Source organism: Phacochoerus africanus, chromosome 2, assembly GCF_016906955.1.
Source record: "Phacochoerus africanus isolate WHEZ1 chromosome 2, ROS_Pafr_v1, whole genome shotgun sequence".
Taxonomy (NCBI): Eukaryota; Metazoa; Chordata; class Mammalia; order Artiodactyla; family Suidae; genus Phacochoerus; species Phacochoerus africanus.
Window position 1 is genome coordinate 238256865 of NC_062545.1, and position 20982 is coordinate 238277846.

The window sequence follows — 20982 nt, forward strand, 5'->3', positions numbered from 1 at the left end:
TCCTAGGCAGCCTGACAGTAGACTCAGTGAGGGGAAAAGCCTTTACTCTCATGGAGATGAGACCTTCTATGGAGAGAACCTGAGCCTTCCTCCTTACCTTCTGGTGCTTCCAGGATGTGAATGAAACATGGAGCTTACGTTTCCCAGAGCTGTATGAGCCAGGCCAGCACAACCTCTATTTCAACAAGAAGGAATTTGTGAAGTGCTTAGTGCATGGGATCTACAGTTCCTTAGTGCTGTTCTTTATCCCTATGGGAGCCATTTACAATTCAGTGCGCAGTGATGGGAAGGAAATCTCCGACTACCAGTCCTTCTCCGTGATTGTGCAGACCTCCTTGCTCTGTGCGGTCACAACACAGGTGTGGCTGGTGTTGGGGTAAGGGGGATTGGGTGGGGAGCCTATTTGAAAGAGAGGGCAGGAGGAGGGAGGAACGTGGGAAGGAAGCATCCTCCTTTACAAAACTGGAGAAGGGAGGTGGCTGATAGGTCCCAGGTTATAGACCATTGTACATAAGAGGGTGCTTTTCAGATTGCCCTGGAGACAACCTACTGGACGATGATAAGCCACATCTTTACCTGGGGTAGTCTGGGTTTCTACTTTTGCATCTTATTCTTCCTGTACAGTGATGGTTTATGCCTAATGTTCCCCAACGTCTTCCAGTTCCTAGGTAAGATTCTGCCCAGTGTGTGGCAGGGGCTGGAGGTGGGGGTGGGAGTGTGAACCAAGTATATTTGCTTAATAAATGTTTACTGAACAGCTATTACTATGTATTAGGCTCTGTGGATATAAATATGATTAAGATACAGTCTTAGCCCTAAGAGGATTCAAAATCTAGCTGGGTGGGGGGAAATATTTTATCTTATTAGAGTCTCTAAGACATTTTCAAGTTTCTTATCTAATTTGATCTTTAAAAGCGTCCTTTGAGGTATACAGGGCAAGAATTATTGGCACCATTTTAGAGACTGGAGGTTTTTATTTTTTATTTTATTTTTATTTATTTATTTATTTATTTTGTCTTTTTGCTATTTCTTGGGCCGCTCCCGCGGCATATGGAGGTTCCCAGGCTAGGGGTCCAATCGGAGCTGTAGTCTCCGGCCTACGCCAGAGCCACAGCAACACGGGATCCGAGCTGCGTCTGCAACCTACACCACAGCTCACGGCAACGCCGGATCGTTAACCCACTGAGCAAGGGCAGGGACCGAACCCGCAACCTCATGGTTCCTAGTCGGATTCGTTAACCACTGCGCCACGACGGGAACTCCAGACTGGAGGTTTTTAAAAATCAAATGACTCAAATCTAGGTCTCCTAGCTCCCAGTCCAACTGCCTGCCCTGCTGCCTTCTTGTCTCCCATATTAATTTTTCTCTCTCATCTCCACTCCAATGAGGGCAAAATACAGAGGGAGTAGATGTGTAGCTGTAGATGGTTCCTACCTTTAGTCAAGCCACTTGTTTTTCCCCTCCAAAACCTTCTATCCCATTTTTGTGTCCAAGCCAATGCTCTAGGATTCCTATAACCTACCCCCACCTCCCTGCCCTGCCTGGCCTTTAGAGGGAGACAAAGGCATGTAAATTCACAGTAATTTTGCTACACCAAGGACCTCACTGCAATTCTTTCACATTTATGTTATTTCTCAGGAGACTAAACTGTCCCCAAATCAATAACTTTTTCTTTGGACTGAAGAGGTACCTAAGTTCTGGCTGGTAGCCCCCTTCCTCTCAGCTCTGGTTCCGGCTTTCCCCTTCTGGCTCATTATTTACAGGTGTGGCCAGGAATACTCTGAACCTGCCGCAAATGTGGCTGAGTGTTATCCTCAGCATGGTCCTCTGTATCTTGCCTGTGATTGGGTACCAATTTCTCAAACCACTATTCTGGCCTGTCAGCGTGGACAAGGTGAGTGGAACAGAGAATCTAGCCAGGTATGATTCATGACCCTCTTTGTCTTTGCCTCTGTGGATAAAAATTCTATCTCCCATGCTCTGGCTATAGATTATTGACAGAATTCATCATTGCATGAGACATCCACTGCCACCCCCGATCCGGACCAAACTGAAACATCCAAGTTCTCGGCGTTCTGCCTATGCATTCTCCCACAAACAGGGCTTTGGGGCCCTCATCACTTCTGGCAAGACACTGAAGACCAAGTTGCCCAAGAAAAAGTAGAGGCCTTTAGGGAAACTTCAAAGGAGTCATTGCTCTTCCTCCCTTGTATTCACACAATTTAGTAAGGAGAGATTAGAGTCCCTGGAAATCTGGTATAAATCTGCTCTTCCACTCTCACTCCAGGGGCTCAGCCTCTTCCTTGGAAGGCTGTACCCAGGTAAGGCAAGGAAAGGTAAAGAAAGAGCCGCCAGTCACCTGTCAAGAAAAAGCGATGTCAGGCCTCCCTTCTACCAACTCTTCCAAGTTTTAATCCACACAAGCAAATGTGGAAATAATGGGTGAAGAGGGGGAGTGTGGGGAAGGGAGATGAAAATAGGACCTAAGAATCTTGTTTGGGCCCTGTTTCCCATACCCAGAGCAAACAAAAACCTTGCCAGGGCTCTGCAAACATATTTACCAAAGCACCCATCTCAGGTTTATCTGAAGGATTCTGGGTGAGTCTTTTGCTGGTCTGGGTAGCAAAAGGAGGAGGCGGCTGTGAAAATTTGTTCATAAGCTAAAGGAAAGTCACTGGACCAAAAAAAAATGAAAGGAGATGGTTTCTGTCTTGATCGAATAGCTCAAGATTTTGCTGCCTTCTTTCTTGACCCCTTTGACCCAAGAACTGACACCTTTTCAGGCCTCAGAACTAGGAGGAGGAGACTGCAGGGTTTTTAAAAATTTTTTCTTGAGGGTAATAAGCCATAATTGGTGAACATTTGTCTTCATTCCATAAAATTACTTTGAGAAGAAACCCTATGTACTTGGGAATTGTTTCTAAGTTTATAGTTAAGTAATAAAGTATTTATTTTGGAGTGAAGAGATGTGTATGGTGTTTTGGGGCCCCAGTGATAATAACTCAGTCCAAACAATATCATTGGTCTATAGACCCACCCCCCAACACTCTCCCCCTTTCAAATAAGACCAGTATTTCCCTCCCCCTACTCCATCTTTCTCCACTTTCTCATTTTCATTCCACTTCTCTTCTCCCTAATGCTAAACTCTATCTTGGCCTCAATATGGCCACATCTTTTAACCACATAGCTCATCTTTGCACACCTTAAATATTAGTTCTCAAATCTCAGTCCTAGGTTCTCTGCCCATCTTTCCCTGTACACTTTTCCTGAGTGACTTCAAACTATGACTCTATTTACAACAGAAAGAATATTCTCAACTCTTTATTCTAGATCTTTCTTTGGAGATCCAGATCCATTTATTAAACTGACTCTTAAGACCCTTTTCTTCGTTGACTCTTGGGAAACTCACCAACCTATATTAAATATTTTCCCCAAAAATTTCCTCCCAGGATTTCACTACCATCATCCCTGTCATCCAAGGCAGAATGATGGGAATCAGACTATACTCTTCCTATATGGTTTGAGGTCTAATAAGTCATCAAGTCATGTAAATTTGGCATTTTCATTATGTCTTGTTTTTAGTTCCCTCCATTATTACTACCATTGCCCTTGTTCAGACTTTGATCATTTTCCATCTGAATTAATGCATAAAAGCTCCCCATTCATCTTCCTGGTTTTCCCCTATCTAAAGTATCTCCAGCACCATTTCCAGAGTAATCTTTTGGAATAGCAAACTTGATCATGTCAAGCCCCAGCTTAGAATTCTTTTAAGAACTTTGCATGCCTCTTGAATCAGGTTAAAATTGGGTTGTTTTATTATTGGGACCTCTCTAGCCTTGTCTTCTGCTTTTCCATCATCTGCACTCACTCCAGTCATTCTATTTCTGCTCTTCATGTCGTCATACATGCTGTTCTCATATCCTAAAGTGCTACCCCCTTCTTCATCCAGCAAACTCCTAGTCACCCTTCAAAACTCAAAGTAGTTGGAACTAGATAGAGGCGATAGTTGAACAATATTTTGAAGGTACTAAATGCCACTGAATTGTATACTTTAGTTATGAGAGTGTTTTATGTTATGACAATTTCACTTGAGTTTTTAAAAACTCAGATTAGGCATTGTCTCCTCCAAGAGCTTACCCTGATTCCTCAATATGACTTATATACCTGTCCTGTTTATTCAGTTTCTCCTCTGTGTATTTCTCTGTCAGTGACACTTATCACAGGGCATTGTGATCATTGATTTACTTGTCTATTCACAGCATATAATGGGTCTTTAATAAATGCCTGTTGAATAAACAATGAAATGAAAGAATATTGAAATTTTCTTCTCTGTTTTTCTTGTTTCCCCAAATGGCACCATCACCCAGTAGCTCAAATCAAAAACCTGAAAAGTCTTTCTGAACAGCTCTCTTCCATTCCTCTAATCCAATCCATTCTGTTACCAAGTTTCATATGCTCTGTCTTAGAAATGTCTTCAAGTCTTTCCCTTCCTCTTTGTTCCCAAGTTTATTGATTTCATGTTTCTTGCCTAGTTTATGCCAACATCCTCTTCCTCTCAGGTCTCCCTGATTCTGCTGCTTCCCAATCCATGACCCACACCACAGAGAGTGATCTTTCAAAAGCGCACATAAGATCATGTCATTTGCCAGTTTTAAATCCTTTAGTGACTCATCATAGCTTTCCTGCCTTGGTGCTGCCTATCTCTCCAGCTTTGTTGCCACTGCACATGCCTTCATTTCTGCCATACCAAATTATGTGCAATCCCTCAAAGGTTCCATTGCCTTCAGAAGCCACTGTGCCTCTGCTCTCTCCTCTTAGAATGTATTCTTTCCTTTGTCGATCTAATGTCTATCTGATCTTCACTCTCAGCAGCTTTGGCCACTTCCTCTGGGAGCCCTCACTGACACCCAGTTTCCTGTTCTGAGCTGGGTGCCTCTTCTTTGCCCTAGAACACCTTATACATTTCTCTTATTTTTGGCTCCCAAGATTTCAGTGTATTACCACTCCCCTGCCTGTTTTATTGTGGTTTTCGACTCTGCTGGGTCATGATGATCTCCTTGAGGAGGAGAATTTTGTTTCAGTTTTTATTCCTATAACTAAGCAGAATGCTAGCACTTAGATTATTAATGTTTTTCAATTAGTAAGTAATACTACCCTTTATTTTTACTAAACTTTTCTCTTACCTTGTCCTTTCAATATGAATCTTATTCTTAAGTTTCTAGTTCCCAGTTACACTTTATAGATCTCTTCTTATGAAATGTGGTGTCTCATAGTCACTCATCTAGAGCATTTGTAAAAATACAGTTTGAACCAAAAATATCCTCCAAAGCTCCTGAACAATTACCATCCTCCCTGGTGGTTCATATGCATCTTGGGAGATTCAAATCTTAGTCTCTCCCTGGGCTTTAAGATAGCAGATGCCACTTTCCAAAGTGAGGTGTTAGATAACCATGCAAGACTTACAAAAAAAGGGAGTGTGAAAAATAAGGTTAAAATTACCTTACCTACCTTGAGAAATTCAGACATTGAAAAGGGATCTTTGGAGAGAATTACTAGTGGGCTTCAGTTCAACCCCCACCCCCACTTTAGTTCAAGTTGAAAGAGTTATAAGGAAATTACTTCCCAAGATTGTTATGATTAATGTATTTAGGGGACACAGAGAACTCATACCTGGAAAAACTAAAAAGCAAGAGAACAATTAACTATCTGTTCTATGACAGAGCAAGGAGCAGTAGTTATGGCGAAGTTGCCATTATTTTTTAGGACAAGGGATTTGTGGCTGCTACCCATAGATCAGTTTTGAGCCATGTAAGAAACCTAGTTAGGGTTTCTTTATCTTGTCAGGGAGAACATCTGAAAGGCTGGGGAGACTTCAGCAGAAGGAAGCAGGGGATATGTCAAATGCCTAGAGATTTCTAAACAGATAGAAGGTTGCCTGAAGTTGGGATTGACTGCCTGTCTAAGGGCATGAAGTAAATTTTCTGTATCTTGATTTTGGAAGTGGTGTCTTGGGTATATATATTTGTCAAAACTCATCAAACTGTATATATATAAATCTCTGCATTTCATTGCATGTAAATTATACTTCAGTAAAGTTGATTTGCCTAGAAATTTATTTTTAGGGCCATACCCACGGCATATGGAAGTTCTGGGCTAGGGGTCTAATTGAACTTGCCCAGCCTACGCCACAGCCACAGCAACACCAGATCCAAGCTGCTTCTGTGACCTAAACCACAGCTCATGGCCACACCAGATCCTTAACCCACCTAGTGGGGCCAGGGATCAAACCCGCGTGCTCATGGATACTAATCTGATTTGTTAGCACTGAGCCACAATAGGAACTCCCCCTAGGTATTTCTAGGAGTTGTAAATGATCAACTAGAGGAGCTGAATTCACCCACCTTAAAGTAACTCAGTATGGGAGAAATATCTCCACCAGCAGGGAGGAAATCACTAAAAAGAAAAGAAAAAAAAAGAAAAAGAAAAAAAGAAATAGTTAGCTTTAGCTACCTCCCAAACACTAAAACTAGTTTGTGACAGTATTAGTCAAATAATAACCTTCTTCTGGAGTTCCCCTATTGGCTCAGTGGAAACGAATCTGACTAGCATCAATGAGGACACAGGCTCTATCCCTGGCCTTGCTCAGTGGGTTAAGGATCCAGCCTTGCTGTGAGCTGTAGCGTAGGTTGCAGACATGGCTCAGATCCCGTGTTGCTGTGGCTCTGGCATAGGTGAGCCACTATAGCTCCGATTCGACCCCTAGCCTGGGAACCTCAATATGCCGCTAGTGAGGCCCTAAAATGACACACACACACACAAAAAAGTGATGCCCTTCTCCTCCCTCTACGCTGCTTGCAAAGATAGACATCTACTAAACCCCACTGCATGTGGCCACCTGCAATAGGGCCAAGCTGATAGATGAAAAAGCTTTAAAGTTTGCTGTTTAAAAAATAACTTCAGGAGTTCCCGTCATGGCGCAGTGGTTAACGAATCCGACTAAGATCCATGAGGTTGTGGGTTTGATCCCTGCCCTTGCTCAGTGGGTTAAGGATCCGGCATTGCCGTGAGCTGTGGTGTAGGTCGCAGATGCGGCTCGGATCCCGTGTTGCTGTGGCTCTAGCGTAGGCTGGCAGCTACAGCTCCATTTGGATTCCTAGCCTGGGAACCTCCATATGCCGCAGGAGCGGCCCAAGAAACGGCAAAAAGACAAAAAAGAAAAGAAAAAAAAATTTCATTAATCCAGACATCTTAATTATTCAAATGAAACAAAGTAACAAGTACTAATTGCTACCTAAAAATGACCAGAAAATTCATGAAGTATAGTCTCATGCAGTGGGTTAAAATAGTTGAAAACAAAATGGTTTTATGGTTATACATGCCCCACAAATCCCATTTTTTCGAAGTTCCAATTATACACAAACACACACACTCCTTTTCATCACATTCATCCATCTACAAAACAGATATTTATTGAGTGGCTACCACGATCTGGGCACTGTTCTGGATGCTGCAATTATACTAAAAGACAACAAAAAAGGTTTCTGCTATCATGGAGTTCACATTTCTAGTAGAAGAGACAATAACAACATAAATAAGATCATTCAGGTAGTAAGTGCTGTGAAGATATTATAGTAGCTTCCATAACAGTGAGAGACTGTGAGGGGAGGGGAGTAGCTAATTTATATTTGGTGGCCAGAAAAGGACTTTCTGAGGAAGTAACATATGAAATGAGACTTAAATGACTACAAGGATCTAGCTCTGCAACCATCTAATGGAAAGACATTCCAGACAGTAAGTAGTGTAAAGTCCCTAAGACAGGAGCAAGCTTTGTATGTAAGAAACAGAAGCCTAATGTGGTCAGGATATGGTGAGCAAAGGGAAGGATAGTTAGATTGGTAGGATGAGAAGCAGTGGAGGGCTTTAAGCCCAGTTTGAAAAGATTGTTCAGGCTATGCTATGGACAATAGGAGTGCAAACGTGACATCATGGAAACTACTGAGGAGGCAGTTACAGTTGTCCAGGTATGGCATGGTTGTGGCTTAGACTAGGGTAGAAGCAGTGAAGAAATAAGTGGATGAATAAAGGACATATTTTGAAGATAAAACCAAGGTCTTTGTGGATTGGCCTCAAAAGATGCAGGCACTGGTTTACCAAATAAGTCTACTGATTTACTCAGTGATCCTAAATCCATAGATGACTGACTCTTCCTTCACAGCTCCTGATGATGGAGTGGGTCGAGGTGGCCATGTTTGTGCCAGTTGACTCCACTACTCCTAGCCACAACTGGCCAAGAGTGGATATATAACCCCAATATGTCTTCTGTCTCTGGAAATTAGAATTCTGAGAACCTATGTCAGTGATGAGAACAGTTGCTAAAAGGGTATATAGTTTCAGGAGGGGGGCCTCCATTTTAAAGTGTCCATGACTTGCTGTAAGTATAAAGATATGTGCGCCAAGGTATATAGTCTATGTAGTCTATAGAAGGAAGAATAAAGCAGATGTCCAGGAGTTTTCCTGTGGCACAGTGGGTTAAGGATCTGGCATTGTCATTGCAGCTGCTCAGGTCACTGCTGCATTGTGGGTTCAATCCCTGGCCTAGGAAATTCTGGGTTCTGAGGGTACAGCCAAAAACCAAACCAAACCAAACCCTCAAGCTTGGAGTTCTCTTGTGGTGCATCGAGTTAAGGATCCTTCATTTTCACTACAGCCACTTGGGTTGCTGCTGCAGCACAAGTTGGATCCCCAGCCTAGAAATTTACATGTGCCACGTAGGAAGCCAAAAACAAAGAAACAAACAAGATAAACAGAAGCGCACCCCACGAGGGGCTTTCTGAAATTAGGTTCAGTGATGAAATCTTTTTACTGTTTTACTTGAGCTAGATGGAATAGCTGCCAATAGCAAAAACACAGAGGTAGTTCCAACTTACATAGGCCAGGTTTACACTTGTTCCTCATCTACAGCTTTTTGGGAACAGGGAGAGGTCACAGGATCATTTGGCTCACTCTGCCTCTTTTTCTTTAAGAATTTGTGGAGAAAATAACCTATTTGCCATTGCCAGAAACAGAGAAACAAGGGAGCATTGTCCTAGCCCCAACATTTCCCTGCAATTCTAGCCCCAAATCTTCGAAGATATGTACAAAGAGTTTTGGAGAAGATTCAGCATTTGGAGCATCCTGGGAGTCATCCTAGACTTTTTGATCTACTTTCCCCTCATCTCCCAATGACACATTAAGTTAATCACTAAGTGTATAAATTCAGTACCCTATATCTCTCTTGAATCTGTCTCCTCTTATTTAAACCCTCAGCCACTGCTCTAATTCAGACCTTCTCGTTTCTCCTCATAATTACCACAATCTCCTAAATGGTCTCTTTACCTTCCTCTAATTAAATATCCACACTCTTACTAGAGTGAGATTTCTAAAGTTCAGTTCTGTTCTGATACTGATGATAATGCAAAATATTTCTGTCCATAACAATGCAAATGATTTTCCTCTCCCCAATGATGCAAATTAATTTTGTCTGGTAGAGAATTTACATTTCGAAAAGTCAAATGTTTATTTGAACCAGTCTTCGGGTCTTACTGGTTCCCTCAGTTAGAGAGTTTAATTTAGACTTATTTTATAGTGTACAAGACTCATGATTTTACCTTTTTGAAAATTATCCCTTAACATAAATAACAGGAAATAACCTACACTTGCTAAAGCTAAAAATGAGACTATATGAATGGATAGAAGGATATGTCATCAACCCAGGGCAAGAATCAAGCGAGGCCTCAATAAGAAGTAGAACCAGCTGCTGGAAGGTCCCAAGAACCTGGAGAGTAGTTTATATCTAGACTTGACTCCTCTCTATGCAACAGATTGATGTTTCTCAGCAAATTGGTTTTCTCTGCTACTCAGGCCATTTGGCAAGTAGAAGATAGTCACTTACTGGTCTCAAATGTCCATTATAAGTCTAACCATGAATAGTGTGTAGTTCTCTCTCCCACAGTTCCAAATTCTCAGGGGAGGGATTCCAGTTAGCCTAGTTTAGGTTAAGTCCCCACCCTGGACCATCTGACTATACAAACATGCAGTTCTTTTTTTTTTTTTTTGTCTTTTGTCTTTTTTGTTGTTGTTGTTGTTGTTGTTGCTACTTCTTGGGCCGCTCCCGCGGCATATGGAGGTTCCCAGGCTAGGGGTTGAATTGGAGCTGTAGCCACCGGCCTACGCCAGAGCCACAGCAACGTGGGACCCGAGCCGCGTCTGCAACCTACACCACAGCTCACGGCAATGCCGGATCATTAACCCACTGAGCAAGGGCAGGGACCGAACCCGCAACCTCATGGTTCCTAGTCGGATTCGTTAACCACTGCGCCACGACGGGAACTCCAACATGCAGTTCTTTATTGATCTTCCTTGCTAGTCCTAGCCCTCTCCACTTTGTCCCCCAAATTTTATTTCTAAAATTCATATTTGATTTATCATTCTTTCCTCCACCTGCAGTGTCTCTCCACTGCTTACCAGATGAGTCCCAACTCTTTAGTATGTCCTGGAAGGCTCTTCCTGATCACACCCCTGACCATCCCTGCTGTGCTGTCTCCATTGTGTCCAACATCTCAATCATATCAGTTATATTGCCCCTTTGTTCTTTTAAACATACTGATTCCTGCACACCCTTTACCTCCCATTTTTCAAAGCTCAGCTCACATTACTTTTGTGAAGCCTGAGAACGCATTATACAGTATGACATATTACCTGTTTCCTTGACTGTGACCCAATAAGCCTGTGAGTGCCTAGAGCACAGGGCCTTAGTCTCTAACTCTTTCACAGAACCCTACAGGGGTTCTAATAACTGTTTGTTTAATGACCACCAGAGCCCACCCTTCTCTGGATAGAAGACAACAGAATCCTCAGCGTCCCACATACACCCTGCCTAGGAGCAGGAAGTGTATGAGTTCTGCTTAAAGGAAAAATTACTGGAGTTCCCATTGTGGCTCAGCAGGTTAAGAATCCGACTAGTATACTTGAGGATGCAGCTTTGATCCCTGGCCTCATTCAGTGGGTTAAAGGATCTAGTGTTGCCACAAGCTTCAGTGTAGGTCACAGATGCAGCTTGGATCTGGCATACTGTGGCTGTGGTGTAGGCCGGCAGCTGTAGCTCCAATTCTGCCTCTAACCTGGGAACTTCCATGTGCTACGGGTGCAGCCCTAAAAACACCAAAGAAAAAAAAAAAAAAAGGAGTTCCTGTCATGGCTCAGCAGTTAACAAACCCGACTAGTATCCATAAGGACATGGGTTCAATCCCTGGCCTTGCTCAGTGGGTAGGATCCGGGGTGGCCATGAGCTGTGGTGTAAGTCACAGATGCGGCTTGGATCCTGCATTGCTGTGGCTGTGGTGTAGGTCAGCAGCTGTAGCTCCCATTCGACCCCTAGCCTGGAAACCTCATATGCCATGGGTGTGGCCCTAAAAAGACAAAAAAAAAAGAGGAAGAAAGAAAAACTTTTTTTTTTTTTGGTCTTCTTGCCATTTCTTGGGCCGCTCCCACAGCATATGGAGGTTCCCAGGCTAAGGGTCAAATCGGAGCTGTAGCCACTGGCCTACGCCAGAGCCACAGCAATGTGGGATCCAAGCCGCATCTGCAACCTACACCACAGCTCACAGCAATGCCGGATCCTTAACCCACTGAGCAAGGCCAGGGATCGAACCCACAACCTCATGGTTTCTAGTCGGATTCGTTAACCACTAAACCACGACGGGAAGTCCCCCCCAAAAAAATTATTCATGACACTTGTTAAAGAGTAGTAAGGCATACTTTAAGTAGCGGGGTGGAACCATGGAGTAGGTGGAGACCACTGCAGTGGAGTGTTGCAGTGGTGGACAGATTGAGTTCAACTCGGACCCCAACAAAGACAATGGTAATTTATCAGCCCAGAAACAGAGTAGTGGTAGAGGTCAGTGGGTGGAAAACTATAGCCTTCGTCAATTCAGGCTGCTATAATAAAACACTTCAAACTGAGTAGTTTATAGACAAATTTCTCACAGTTCTGGAGACTGGGTTGCTAAGTGCCCTCTTGTCACAGACTTCTCACCTGGAGGATTGGGCTAGGGAGCTCTATGAGATCTATAAAACCACTAATCCTAATCCCGTGTGCTCCTCAAGACCTAATCACTTACCAAAGGCCCCACCTAATCTTTGCAGGTTAGGATTTTAACATATAAATTTTGGAGGGATATGATCATAGCAGTTACCAAGAAGAAACATCAGGAATAAGGGGGATTCTTAGTAGACCAACTCAAAAAAGAATTTTTGCTGGAGGCAGACCAAGGTGCTAAAATATCAAAGGTGGTCAGATACCAAGGGTGTTGGATTTTTCAACAAACTGATTTAGAGGGATCCTTGGTCAAACTGCATTGTACAGGAACACAGAGAGAAGCCCAAAGATGAGCCTAACCCCCGGGGGCAGACTCAGCCTGACTAAATTTTTGGCTGAAGGAGTCTTTGTCCATTCTAGATTTTACCAGGTTTTTCTTTACCCTGGCTATACAATGGATACTTTAAAAAATATCAAAGCCTGGGAGTTCTCCTGCAACAGAGAGGGTTAAGGATCCAGTATTGTCACTGCAGCAGTTCTGGTCACTGCTGTAGCTTAGATTCATTCCCTGGCCCAAGACCTTCCATAAGCCCCAATCACAGAAATAAATAAATAAATAAACAAAAAAATAAACCAAAGCCTGCCGCACCACCCAACCCCTACTCCACCCCACAGGTGATTCTAGTTCACTCGGTCCCGGCTGAGATCAGGCTTTAGTTCTTTTTCTGGTTTTCCCAAGAGGTTCCACCCGGTGTCAGGCAGAGAATCGAGGCCTCAGCCAAAGGTGGGGGCACAAATGCACCTCCCTTCCACAGGCTGTTAAAGCTGCGCGAAGGTTCTCTGGGTTCCAGCACCAGGCAGTGCTCTTAACCCGGCACCACCCGAAGGGGCGGGGCGCCAGCCGCAGAGGGCGGGTCCACAGCCAAAGCCTCACCGCCCCCCTCGCGGGAAAGCACTGCGCGTGACCCGTTGCGCCTATTGCAGCGGGAGCAGGGGCGGTGGGCGAGCCCTCGCTGGCCCAGCGGACCGAACCACGGGTCGTCCTGAGGGGCGGCATGAGGGAGACTCGGGTTGGACCATCAGCGCCACAGCTGCAGGGGGTAGCGGGCGTTACCAAGCTGTCTAGAGAGGCGGGGGACGCCTGCTTGTCCCGGCTGCAACGCGACCCTTGGAGTGCTCGAGACTACGTCGCCGCCTTCGCCGTGGGAGCACAGTGAGGCGAGAAATCAGGTAGGACGCTGAGGCGAGAAACCTGGAGGCGGGCGGAGTCCCGGAGACCCACTGCCTTCCCGTTGCAAATGATCCTTTAGGAGAAAGGCCCACCTATCCAGCCCTTAGCGCCCCCGCCCGGACGCTCAGCCTTTCCCCCTGGTTCCCTCAGGCCCACCCTCCCTCGCATCTTCTCCGACCCCCTCGAGCAAGCTCCATCTTCACACTGCCCTGACCCTTCAGCTCCGCGGTCCACTGAACCCTCAGACACCCAGGACCAACCATCCTTTCAGGCGTCTCCCCAGCTCCAAGCCAACCGTCTCTCAAACTGCCCTTCGGAGACACCCCCTCAGTTGACTCGTGCCCAGTAGTCATCGTTGTACCGCATCTCCTGTGACCGCCCTGCGGTAGCGCGGTAGCCCAGCACCCAGCCCGGGTCCTTTGCGCCCTCCTCCCTTTTGGCCCCTGGTTGCCAAGCTGGTATCTGCGTCCAGTTTTACCTTGAGAAAACCTTTGGCCTGGCAGCTTTGCCAGCCCCCTGCCACCACTCTTAACCTGCTGCGAAGGGCGCTGTCATCCTGTTGCCCAGGGCTGGCTTGGGCTTGCCAAGCTGGCCCTGAGGACATCAGGGGACAGCTCTGAAGGCAAGAACCATTCACTGTTCATTTTTATCTACAACGCCCAGCACAGTGCCTGGCACATGGTAGCATTCAGTAAATGTATGATGGGTGGGTGAACGAGCCCAATGCAGAGACTGTGAGGCAGAGTGCTTTAGAGGGGAAAATATCACTACCTACTTGACCGGGGGGGGGGGGGGGGGGGGGCAATCTGGAGGGCTACTTGCACTCATTGGGAGCATAGAACTGAATATATGCAGTTTTCAATTCATGCGTCTGATTTCTTTTATATAGGAGCCTCTACATATCAGCGGTTTTCCCTTTATGTTCTGTTTACCAAAGTCATGGCCCGGGAATTTTTACTGGTCATTGCCTTTAGAGGCTGCCAGATAATCTTGAGAGAGCTTTGCCGGGATGATCCCTACCCGATCCTCTGCTCCAGAGACTGGCTGCTCCCTCTAGGGAAGAATTGTGGAGGCTAACTACAGCCTTTAAATCCGACTTGGTGTAACTGGTCTGCTGGTGCTTCGGGACAGGTTGGAGGAATAAAGGATCTCAGCTATTTTACCCTTTAGTTCTTGAGTACATCTCTTCCCCACCCCCACTGGAATAGAAATCCCAGGCTGGCCTAGTGTGAGAAATATTCAAAGATTCCTACATACTGCTACGGTATGATCAGGCCATATATGGGCCATTTATATCTCAGTAGACCGGAATGGGGCAGGGATTACCACTTTGTGGACATATCTGTAGTAAATAAGAACATAGGCCTTTTAAAGATGTTATTCTCTAAGAACAGAGAGCTGAAACCTGTTTTTGTTGATTTCTAGGAGGATGATCTGAAAAAATTCAGTTTGCTGAAGCTAAGACAGGGTTCTGAGACCTCAGTTTTCACCCAGGTTCCACGGGGAAGTAGATGATATTGCTGAGTATTGAAACAATGGCTGGAAAGCTGTGGGAATTTATAAGCTAAGAAATAGTTTGCCTGACTACTAGTAACATTATTGTACCTGGGGCTCAGAGTGTAGGTAAAAGCAATGGCTGGAGTTTCTTAGGAGGCTCCACAGAAATTAAGCAGTGGTATGGTTTAGAGGAGGGGAGATCCCACCAGATCTCTGGTGTTCTGCTACTTGTGTCCCTCATATGTATGGCTATAAGGCACTCATCCTCGCTGTTTTCTGCTGAGTAAAGTCAAAATCTGGTTTCCTCTGATTTTTATGCTGTGTTTAAGGTCCCTTTTTGAGGCCAGGCCTGCCTAACTAGAACCTGGGTATGTTCTCAACCATTTCTAGCTTTAATATATCCTTTACTTTTTCTTTTTCCTATTCTCTGACTTATCATTATAACTTTATAAAGTAAATCTTGGATCAGGAATTTCAGAATTTTCTGAAAGCAGAGAGGGGCTCCTGAGCTGGGTTAAGCATGGACACCGTGCCTGTAGACCAGTTTTTGAGTTTAGTTTTTGGTTAACCAGTAAGTTTATAATGGGCTTTTCTACTTTTCCCTGTCTAGAGTCCCTGTTAAAATCTCAATAATCCCAAAAAACTCTGGATTATTTTATTTAATTTCTCTTCATTTCCAGTACTTCAGACTGTTGCCAGATAAAATACAGGATGCCAAGTTAAATTTGAATTTAAGATAAACAACAGAGTATCCTGTATTTTTATTTGCTAAATCTGGTAACCCTAGTTCACGGGAAGGCTTGTGTGTTCTATTTTTCCTCTCTACAAATTTAGGACAATAACTCACCCTTTTCTTCTGTTACACACAGTGACTGAGCAGCCTATTAAAAGTCACTTGACTGAGATGGCTCACTCACTGCATGTTAGGGTAAGGGCAGATTCTGTAGTGATCGTCCAATTGATCAGTGTTGAGGTTACCCAGAAAACACCCACTCATACATTGACATATGATGTTGTAGTTCCTGTCAAATGAATCTGTCATGCAAAATGAGCGTGTTATTTTGAGTGGCCAGATGTAAACATTACTCTGAGAGGGACTTCAAGGGATGAGGGTGGGGTGTGGGTGCATTTTAAAGAAAAATTATAGCTTACATCAGAACCTCTTGTACCACATTTATTCTTTTATTAAAAAGTTCTGGTAAAACATATATAACATAAAATCTATCATTTTAACCATTCTTAAGTATACAGTTCATTGTCATTAAGTACATTCATATTGTTGTCCAGCCATCACTACCACCTCTCTCCAGAACTTTTTCATTTTCTCAAACTGAAACTGCATACTCATTAAATAACTCATTTCCTTTTCTCCCAGCCCCTGACAACCACCATTCTACTTTCTTTCTCCATGAATTTGACTACTCTAGGTACTTCATATAAGTCAAATCTTACAATATTTCTCTCTTTGTGACTAGTACATCCTTCAAGGTACATCCATGTGGTCACTTGTATCTGAATTTCCTTCCCTTTTTAAGGCTGAATAATATTCATTGTATGTATATTCCACATTCTTTTTATCCATTCATCCATCGATGGACACTTGAGTTGCTTCAACCTTTTGGCTATTGAGAATAAAGCTGCTATGGAAAATGGTGTACAAATATGATCCCTGTTTTCAATTCCTTTGCCTATATACCCAGAAATGGAACTGCTGAATCATATAATTCTACGTTTAATTTTTTGAGGAACTGCCATACCATTTTTCACAGTGGCTGTACCATTTTACATTCCTACCAGCAATGTAAAGCATTCCAGTTTTTACATAGATTTTCCAACGCTTATTTTCTGTTTTGTTTTTAAATTTATAGTCATCTTAATGGATGTGAAGCAGTATCTCATTGTGGTTTTAATTTCTGTTTCTCTAATGATTAGTGATGTTTAGTATTTTTTCATGTGCTTGCTGACCGTTTTTATGTCTTCTATAAAGAAATGTCTATTGAAATCCTTTGCCCATTTTTTTTTCATCTTTTTTGATCACACCCACAGCAGGTGGAAGTTCCTGAGCCAGCGATTGAGCCCATGCCACAGCAGTGACCTTGGCCACTGCAGTGAAAACACTGGATCCTTAACCCTCTGTGCCACAAGGGAACTCCCTTTGCCCATTTTTTAATTGGGCTATATGTCTTTCTATTGTTGAATTGTAAGAGTTCTTTCTATATTCAGGATAGAAGTCCCTTATCAGATATTATGATTTAAAACTATATTCTCTCATTCCATGGGTTACTTTTTCACTCTGTTGATAGTATCCTTTGATACACAAAAGTTATTTTTATTTATTTATTTATTTATTGTCTTTTTGTCCTTTTTAGGACCACACCCATGGCATATGGAGGTTCCCAGGCTAGGGGTCTAATCAGAGCTATTGGTGCCAGCCTATACCAGTGCTACAGCAGCTCAGGATCCGAGCCTCATCTGTGACCTACGCCACAGCTCACAGCAACATCAGATCCTTAACCCACTGAGTGAGGCCAGGGATCAAACCTGCAACCTCATGGTTCCTAGTCGGATTCATTTCCACTGCGTCATGATGGGAATTTTCATGAGGTCCACCCAGTTTACCGATTTTTTCATTGTTGCCAGTGCTTTTAGTGTCATAGCCAGGAAATCATTGCTGAATTCACTGTCACAATCCTACAACCTTGTTCTGCTTTTTCAATATATTTTTTTTTCTTTTTTGGCCATCTATGGAATATGGAGTTCCTGAGCCAGGGATCAGATCCAAGCCACAGTTGTGGCCTATGCTGCAGGTGTGACAGTGTCAAATCCTTTAACCCGCTGTGTCAGGCTGGGGATCGAACCTGCATCCTGGTGATGCAGAGATAGCATCAATCCATTTGCACCACAGCAGGAACTCAAGATTTTTTTGACTATTCAGGATCCCTTGTGATTTCATGCAAATTTTAGGGTGGTTTTTCTATTTCTGCATAAAAATGTGGATCCCTTTTGGTAGTTAACATATTTTTTTTTCCTTTTTTTTCTTTTTACAGCCAAGCCTGAGACATATGGAAGTTCCTGGACTGGGGGTCAAATTGGAGCCATAGCTGCAGGCCTGTGCCACAACCATAGCAGCGCTAGATGCAAGCTGCATCTGCAGCCTACACTGCAGCTCATAGCAACACCAGATCCTTAACCCACATCTGAGCAACGCCACAGATCAAACCTGCATCCTCATAGACACTATGTCAGGTTCTTAATCCACTGAGCTACGACAGGAACTCCCCCAACATCTTTTTATTATTGTGGAAAGAATGCTTAACATGACCTTTACCCTTTTAACAAATTTTTAGGCCATTGAACAACTCCTCACTCCCCTCTCCCCCAGTCAATCATCATTCTATTCTTTGATTCATGAATTTAACTATTTTAGATTCCTCATATAAGTGGAATCAGGCAATATCTGTCATTCTGTGATTAGCCTGTTTCACTTAGTATAATGTCCATCTATGTTGTCACATATTGCAGATATTAATATCTTGATAATGTTGAGTCTTACCATCCATGAACACAGGCTATCTTTCCATTTATTTGTATCTTCTTTCATTTCTTCCAATAACATTGTATAGTTTTCAGTGTACAAGCCTTTACCTTCTTGGTTAAGTTTATTCCTAAATATTTTTTTTTCATGTTATTGTAAATGGAATTATTTTCTTACTTTATTTTTCAGATGGTTATTGTCTAGAAAGACAACTGATTTTTTTTTTTTTTTTTTTGGCCGCATCTGTGGCATATGGAAATTCCTGGGCCAGCGATTGAACCCATGCCACAGCAGTGACCCAGCCTGCTGTAGTGACAATGCCAGATCCTCAACCCACAGCACACAAGAAAGCTCCCACAACTGATTTTTATATGTTGATTTTGTATCCTGCAACTTTGCCCCATTCATTTATTAATTCTAAATGTTGGTGGAGGGCAGATCTTTAGGGTTTTCTACATATAAAATCATATCTGCCAACAGAGGTGCAGATGCCTTTCATTTCTTTTTCTTACCTGACTGCTCTGTATAAGACTTTCATTACTATGTTCCATAAAAATGGCAAAAGCGAACCATATTTACTCTTAATACACAGTCTTAGAGGTTTGATGATTGCTTTGGTTTGATGGTTAAGGATGAAAGTCCTTAATAGGCACTGAGAACAGAACTGTATTTTAGCTTAGTGTATTAGTGTTAACAGTGAGTCGTTAAGAAGAGGTTAAGTTATAGCCTGTATACTGTGTATAAATCAAAAGTGTATAAGTAAAAGTACATTTTGGAAAAGTTTTACCAAAATACCTAAAATTTTTTTAAAAATTCATTTTAGTACTTGAAGAAGAAAACATCTGTTCTCTGGAACTCTTGTTTAATAAGAGAGTCGTTTATCTTCTCCAGGAAGATGAGATAGTGAGCTCTGAAATAACTGCTATGTTTTTGGCTTCTTGTGTGAGGTCCTGTGGTCAGGACAACAAATTGATAACCAGATGGAGAGGGGAAAAAAGAATCTAGCCAGCCAACTTCTGGCTAGATTTAGGTATTTTAGGATCCAAACTTTATACTTAAGTTTATCTTAGGATCCTAAAATCCATATTTAACTTGTTTATCTGTTTTATACTTTGTACATCCTTTCTTTTCTTGTGTAATTATTTTAAGAAAGAAAATACAGCCTTATCTTTAGTGTACTTAGGGATAAATGAAAAATTACTTTTTATCCATGTTCAGGTAAAGGAAAAAAAATAAAGGAAATCAGAGTATTCCTAAAGTCAGTATAGGTAGGATTCAGTGACCCCAAGGAAAAGCAAAAACTCAAGATGGGAGAGTTGGGGACCTACTGCTGATCCCATTCATCCTTGAGTTGTTTCTCTTCCAAAATGTTGTTTTCTTATTTGAAGGATGTTGTGTTCTGTTTATTTAAAGATACCACCAAACTTTGTTATCCAGACCAATCTATTCTCTGAAGGCTCTATCTAGATAGCTAGAGTTTTTCTATAAGGCTAATTATTTCCTTTTAAATACCCCCAAATCATAGTGATTTAAATATTTTTGTCTCACTTATGTATTATCATATAACAATCACCCCAGAACTTAGTGGCTTAAAGCAGTGGTTGATTATGTCTCAGAGTTTTGTGGCAACAAAAAGCTTTCCCTAGGAGTTCCTGTCATGGCACAGTGGTTAACGAATCCAACTAGGAACCATGAGGTTGTGGGTTCGATCCCTGACCTTGCTCAGTGGGTTAAGGATCCAGCATTGCCATGAGCTGTGGTGTGGGTCACAGACGCGGCTCGGATCCCGCGTTGCTGTGGCTCTGGCGTTGGCTGGTGGCTACAGCTCCGATTCAACCCCTAGCCTGGGAACCTCCATATGCTGCAGAAGTGGCCCTAGGAATGGCAAAAAGACAAAAAGACAAAAAAAAAAAAAGCTTTCCCTCTAAGATCATGAATAAGAGAAGGTAGGCTGTTCTTAGCCAACCTTGTATTGCAAGTTCTAGCCAGAGCAAATAGACAAGAAAAAGAAATAAAATATACTCCCATTGGAAAGGAAGTAGAACTATTTGCAGATGACATGATCTTGTATAGAAAATGCTAAGGTAGACACAAAAAACTATTATAACTAATAAAGTAGTTTCAACTGTAGGAAATGAGGTCAATGGATAAAAGAGTTTTTTGGGGTTTTTTTTGTCTTTTTTTTGTTGTTGTTGTTGTTGTTGCTATTTCTTGGGCCGCTCCTGCGGCACATGGAGGTTCCCAGGCTAGGGGTCGAATCGGAGCTGGAGCCACCGGCCTACGCCAGAGCCACAGCAACGCGGGATCCGAGCCGAGTCTGCGACCTACACCACAGCTCACGGCAACGCCGGATCGTTAACCCACTGAGCAAGGGCAGGGACCGAACCCGCAACCTCATGGTTCCTAGTCGAATTCGTTAACCACTGCGCCACGACGGGAACTCCAAGAGTTTGTTTTAGGAGTGATAAAATATTGTGAAATTAGACTGGTGATAGTTGCACAACTGTGAATACTCTAAAAAACACTGAACTGGACACTTTAAAAAACTGAAATTTTACTGTATGTGAATTATATGTCAATAGAGTTTTTTTTTAATGACTATGGCTATAACTTCACCTGTATATAAGGATAAAAGGCTAATTT

General features: G+C 43.0%; 2 protein-coding genes across 3 annotated transcripts in view; both read left to right on the forward strand.

Moving 5' to 3' along the window:
- Positions 1 to 2903, forward strand: part of LOC125120834 (phospholipid-transporting ATPase FetA-like) — a 97611-nt gene extending 94708 nt beyond the window's left edge. Inside the window, exons 24-27 of the mRNA XM_047769243.1 lie at positions 114 to 359; positions 530 to 668; positions 1764 to 1894; positions 1991 to 2903. Coding sequence (XP_047625199.1) covers positions 114 to 359; positions 530 to 668; positions 1764 to 1894; positions 1991 to 2164 — 690 coding nt within the window. The 3' untranslated portion in view covers positions 2165 to 2903. The remainder of the gene's footprint in view (positions 1 to 113; positions 360 to 529; positions 669 to 1763; positions 1895 to 1990) is intronic.
- Positions 2904 to 13013: 10110 nt separating this feature from the next.
- The window catches only part of RUSC2 (RUN and SH3 domain containing 2), a 56674-nt gene continuing 48705 nt past the window's right edge, over positions 13014 to 20982 (forward strand). For both annotated transcript variants that reach the window (XM_047767859.1, XM_047767858.1), the window contains exon 1: positions 13014 to 13306. The gene's annotated coding sequence lies outside the window, so the exon portion shown is untranslated. The remainder of the gene's footprint in view (positions 13307 to 20982) is intronic.